This window comes from Eimeria mitis, genomic scaffold (genome assembly GCF_000499745.2).
Source record: "Eimeria mitis Houghton genomic scaffold, Emh_scaff2598, whole genome shotgun sequence".
NCBI classification, from domain to species: Eukaryota; Apicomplexa; class Conoidasida; order Eucoccidiorida; family Eimeriidae; genus Eimeria; species Eimeria mitis.
The window spans coordinates 1-5,753 of NW_013570938.1; the positions used below are offsets into that span (position 1 = coordinate 1).

General features: G+C 48.3%; 1 protein-coding gene across 1 annotated transcript; it reads left to right on the forward strand.

Annotated features, from left to right (window-relative positions):
* Positions 1–578: 578 nt before the first annotated feature.
* On the forward strand, positions 579–3,737 carry EMH_0056090 (AMP deaminase 2, related; the record flags this gene model as incomplete). Its single annotated transcript, XM_013497308.1, has 3 exons — positions 579–775; positions 2,929–3,042; positions 3,248–3,737. The coding sequence occupies 3 exons, from the start codon at positions 579–581 to the stop codon at positions 3,735–3,737; spliced, it is 801 nt and encodes a 266-aa protein (XP_013352762.1).
* Between the last annotated feature and the right edge of the window lie 2,016 nt (positions 3,738–5,753).

Consider the following 5,753-nt stretch of genomic DNA (forward strand, 5'->3'; position numbering starts at 1 on the left):
CGAGTTTCCTTTTGTGTTTCTCCCTGCTTCGTCGGCTTTGTGGGTGTCTGCCACTACATGTCCATTTCGTTTCTTTTCGTTCTTTTTCGAACCTTTTCAGAATTGTTTGACTTCCCAGTCCGTCCTCACTTTTCGTGTGTCATTTGCTCTGTTCAACGTAATCCAGGCTCTATCACGTCTACCGAAAGCGAGGGGAGATAGACAACTTTGGAACATTACTAAGAAATGTCTTCGAGCCTTTGTTTGAAGCTGTGAAGAACCCTTCAAAGCATAGGAAGATATTTTGGTTCCTGCAAACAGTACGGAGGCTTGTGAACAGTCAACCCATTGTTACCTGTGCTTGCTTTCCTGGGACCCGGTCCCGGTTCAGTGTCTCCAGTGGAGTCCTGCCTTCTGTTGCCACATATATCTCCCCCACTACAGTCGGTTCTTCTACTTATCCGCGTAGATGAATGGCCTTTGCCTATTGGTGCAGCCACCGTTTCTGCGGTTGCTCTTCCATTCTTTCAAAGACTGATGAAATACTTTGCGCTGTGACATGCATGCTTTGCTCGTGTGCACNGTATTCACTGCTAAAGATGGTTGGGTTTGACTCCGTTGACGACGAGTCTAGAGTCTCCAAGTACACCATGGAGGGTGGAGATCTACCCGCTCCCTCCGATTGGACAAGCACTAGCAACCCGCCGTATTCGTACTGGATATTCTACATGTATGCGAACATTCGCGCGCTGAACTTGTTTCTCGAAGCCAGAAATATGAGGGCTCTCAGCTTCAGGTTAGTTTCGTCTTTTAGTTAAGTTTCGCCTATTAGTTGTGTGCGAGTTGCTTGGAGACGGACGTTATGGGCTGATGGTCTAGGGTCTTAATCTAGTAGCTTCTCATCTGCTTCTTCTCTTAGGCCTCACTGCGGAGAGGCGGGGAGCACAAGTCACTTAGCAGCAGCATTCCTCCTAGCCGATGGAATAAACCACGGAATTTTGCTGAAGGGGGCCCCAGTGTTGGAATATATGTTTTACCTCAAACAAATCGGCATTGCGGTGTCTCCACTTTCGAACAACGCCTTGTTCATGGACATAAGTACGTTCGTCACCGGTTTGCCTTCTACTGTATTTCGCGTGGTCGTCTGCTTTTCTCGCTTCCCATATGCTGGCGTATTGTTCCACTCGCGAATCGAAAGTAGAGACCCTGAACCCCGAAGCCCACTAGGTAGGAAGGCTGCTCTGGGCAGCCCGGGCGTTCCACTCCTTCAGCTAACAGATCCAAACCCATACTTCCACCTTCTTAGTTCCTGCTGGTTATCTTCTTGCCTGCAGCAAAGAACCCCCTGTATTCTTTTTTCAAGATAGGATTAAATGTGTCNTTGTCTACTGACGACCCGTTGATGTTTCATTTTACCGACGAACCCCTCCTAGAAGAATATTCGATCGCAGCGGTAAGTATGACTTGAACGTTTCGCTGCTGAAGCTAGTTGGCAGCTAAATTCGACGTAATTTCATATGCCCTTGCGCAGCCCAAATAATGCATAACTGACAGTGCCCAGATAAAACAATAAACGTGGCATACATTGAAGGAATGACAATTATAAACTAATTCACTTCAAACCAGGAATGCGTTCTGAGATGTAGATGTACCATTTTGTGGTTGGCAAAACCCCCGTGTCCATTTTGTGAGCTCATGCCTGGATGAGCGTACACAAGCTATGCATGTATATGCGTCCTTGTATTTAAGACAAACTCATATCTCGAACAGAACAGTTTCCCGGTGTTCATCACAGTAAACGCGTAGGACGTTACATGCTGAGGGAAGTTGAAACAACAAAACTGTTCCTTTCTGTATCCCTCTGATTGTCTCTGCAGCACGTGTGGAAATTATCTCCTGTTGATCTTTGTGAGCTGGCGAGGAACTCCGTACTGCAAAGGCAAGCTTTTATCTTTATAGGCATATTGTATTGCTTCGTTTCCATAATTTGCTCTACTACGGACACATTAGGTGGAGTAGCAGCAACCTTTCATTGGAGCGTCATACCAACGGATCGTAGTAGTGATTGTTCAGAGCGGAAGCCCGCAATTAAAAGGCTTGAGGTGCTCATAGAAGCGGGTGGCACTTGAAACAACAGAGGCCGACAGAAAGAGTAAATAGTACTATGGCGGGCGCAAACAGATACGCTAAGATGAAAACAAACTAGGGGCACAAAAATATGCGGAATTCAGAGTAGGAGCAGTACACGCAGGTATTCGCAGTTGCGTATAGTTGCGCAGGCGCAGAGATAAGCTGGGAAGCTGACGAATATGTAGAAAGGCAAAGGCACAGGCTGAGAGAAGCCCAGACGAATCTAGCGACGCCTGTATGAATGGGGGAATACCAGCTTACACAGAGACTCACACCAATGGAGGGAAATGTGGTTGCATAGGAGGGCGTTGTCAGGCAGAAGTGAAACAGTGATAGCAGAATAGAGGTGGATAAACCAAAAGCACCGCGGTATAGACCGGTGAAGAGCGTGTCAACACACAGACAACGAATATTTGGAGTACAAAGAACCATCGCCTTCCACGAATGTAGGGTGGTGGATTGAGGCTTTGCCAGAAGCGCGACCTCTTCTGTGTCACGTACTCCCCAAATGAGGAGTCAGATGTGTAGATATTTTTGCAGCAATTCCGTATATGCTTTTCCACACCCCGAACTACCCTCTCCTGCTTGAGCATTGCTAGACGACTGAGTCATTCTTCGTCATCCTGACTTTATACGTGATTTAGTGTCTCGCTGCTTACGTTGTATTCGGCTTGCAATTCCTTTCACCGATTTGTTAGGATCTCGATGCTTCATTCTCTCCTTGCAAATCTAGCAAAGTCTCATATCTAGGCTCGCATGTCGCCACTTCCCCGCACGGTTAACCATCATTTGCTGCAGCATACGTTTTTGTGTTCTTAGCGGATTCGAGGACGAGTTTAAGAGACACTGGCTCGGAGACACCTACTGGCTACCCGGATGCAAGGGAAATGACATGAGGAGAACAAATGTCAGCAACATCAGACTGCAATATCGGTAAGGCCAGCTGCCCGAACTATCTTCTACAGCATCACAGTGCTTGCACAGTCTAAGTCTAATACGTGTGCGCGCGCGGATCAACGTCCTCTTCCTGCGACGTTCCATTCGCTTTTCCAAGCCTTCCTGGGTATTTGGTCGAGAGCTTGTGGGCGGTTTGCGCCTATTTCTTCGTATGCGCGTTCTGCTCTTCTACGCTGTTCAGAATCGACACGTGGCGGGAGGAGTTAGAATACATGAGGGAGCTTTTGAGCATGAGAATGGTTCTAACTGCGAATCAGCAGCAGCATTCAGACTTTATGGGTTCACTGCATGCGCCCCCCGAGGCTTCGTCGTCTAGCCAGTTCTTGCAGGTTCCTCAGGGGGCGACGGCGAACTCCCAAGACAACCGCACCTCCTCGCCTGCCCACACAGCTGACACGGCCGGCTCGCCGCGTGTAAAGGAGCGTTTGCATCCGCATCGGCTCTCTCCATCTTCACACAGTGATGCACCTTCTCCTAGTTTAGTTTCTTCAAACCCACACTCTGCCCTGTCGTCTCCAGAGCTGGCCATGCAAAGTGCGCCCGAAGTGCCCCTAAAGAGAAGGAGTCTAGCAGAGCAGGAACTTGATGAGCTCTCTTGTGCGGCAGAGCAACTTACCCTCTCAATGAAACTCAACCTGCCACCACCGCAATCGGAACAGGAGAAGCCCTAGACTTTTTGAGAAGCAACATATAATCTGCAGCAACCCTGTGGTCCTGTGTAATAAGGGCCCTGGTCTCCGCAGCCGCCTACTTGAGATTGTGGCAGCGAAACAACGAACAAGGTGAAGGATACGCCGATGTTATTGCTTAGTATGTTCATCCCTTTCGGCGCAATGTCGTACCAACGTCCTCGCCAGTATATGCAGTGGAAAATCAGTGGAAAATTCCCACGTCTCCGCTTCTCGCGCGTAGCTGTTTGGGGGAGAACTCTCCGTTTTATAGTACTTGCCTTGACATAATATTCTATGTGGCGCGAGATATTCTCTACGAGTTTCACATCTTACTGAATCGGGACACAGTACTCTTACATCATTTCTAAACAACCATATAGTCGCAATCCGCATGCCGAAGTGTTGTGTGTAGCTAGAGTTTTGCTTAAGCCGATTTTAGTTGCGCCAACAGTGGCGCCAGACGCCTGCTCAGCTTTCCATTCGACGTTCAAATATGTTTCGAGTCCATAGTCTCCGTTCATTAGTCACAAAACGATGCCATAATTTGCACTTAGGTCGACAGGGAAAGATGCGGTTGTCAACTCCGTAAGGCCTATGCTCTGTGCCCTGACATCAAAAACCTAGGTACGTAAAAATTTCACTTTCAGCTTACACTAGGTTCCTTAAGATGTCGAAGGAAAGCCAGTGATGTGCATCTCGTCTCCGATCCCGTTCCCACCCCGCAGATGCACCTGCGTAACTGCCACTTTTGCCAAACTTCACAATAAACGTGGTTGGCAAGCTAACAAAGAAGAAAGTCGCCAACTGCTGGTGGATGCCTAGCGAGGAGACCATATTCGCTAATAGACAAACTGGGCATTTGAAGTATGCATTTTTAGTGGAATTTACCCCTTCGCTGAACGGGTGCTGGTTTTCCTCGGCAATATTAATTTCCCCCTTCTTCATGGCTCATGGCCTGAATCTCCAGGGTACTCGTATATTCTTCGGGATGCCTCATTGCGACCCCTCATCTGCATTTTATATTCACTTTCTGCCAAAGGAAGCACGCGGTCATATCTGCGGCCCACTAAATTCTGATGAGGATTGATCTCTCGCAGAGATCAGAAACTGCTGGACGAGTTTGATGAGTGATAGGCATAGACTGGTCATCATATACATGGCAAAGTACTCTTGGGTGATCTTCGATTTTGTTTTCGTGGTACTTGAGTTGCTTTGGATTGGGTTTGCCGTGATGCGCCCACGTCCACGGCATGTATCCTAACCGTGGGCACTTCTATTACCCAAACCTGAAGTCGTTGCTGTGGGCAGCTAAACGCGGATCTTCCGAATATCCACCATCGTGAAAATGGTTGGCCTATGCGGGTCTCTCGTGGGGGTGCGGGAGTAACGAGCTAACATCCCACTGCTTTTCAAGCGTGAATTCACAGAAAAAAAAAAAAAAAAANCACAGAAAAAAAAAAAAAAAAAAACGATCTGGAAGGTTCCGTAAACCGGATCCTCTCTACTTCGCCGTGGATATGCAAGACTAAACACGGGGGGAATTGCTTGCTCTGTATAGCAATCGGATCTATAGCGGTGTGGCAGTGGGGTTGTCCTTGCTAAGTAGAACCTTCGTGCTATTTTCGGGCTTTAAGAACAGCTCATCTCAGCGTCTCAAACATGCTCCGCCTGCGAGCTAGATGTACTTCTACTTGTCTGCTGGTTGGCTACTGAAATCCAAGGAATTGCTCAACAGTTTCCTGCACTGTCCCTTGTATACAGTGTTAGCGCCTGCCGTAGAAGAGGCTGGACTACGGTTGCATGCGCAGTTACCTTGCAGCAGGAGCCGCACCACGGTATGCTACAACTAATGGCATGCGCTGGTCACCGGCGGCCAGGGAAACGCTTTGCACGAGCCTGAGGGGCAGGAAGGGAATTCAGTTGCTTTTCGAAGGCTCTAATCTTCAGTATTTGACTCTGTTGCAGGTCGCGACGGGCCTCAACTAAACTCGAGAAACCCCGTTACATCTTACACAT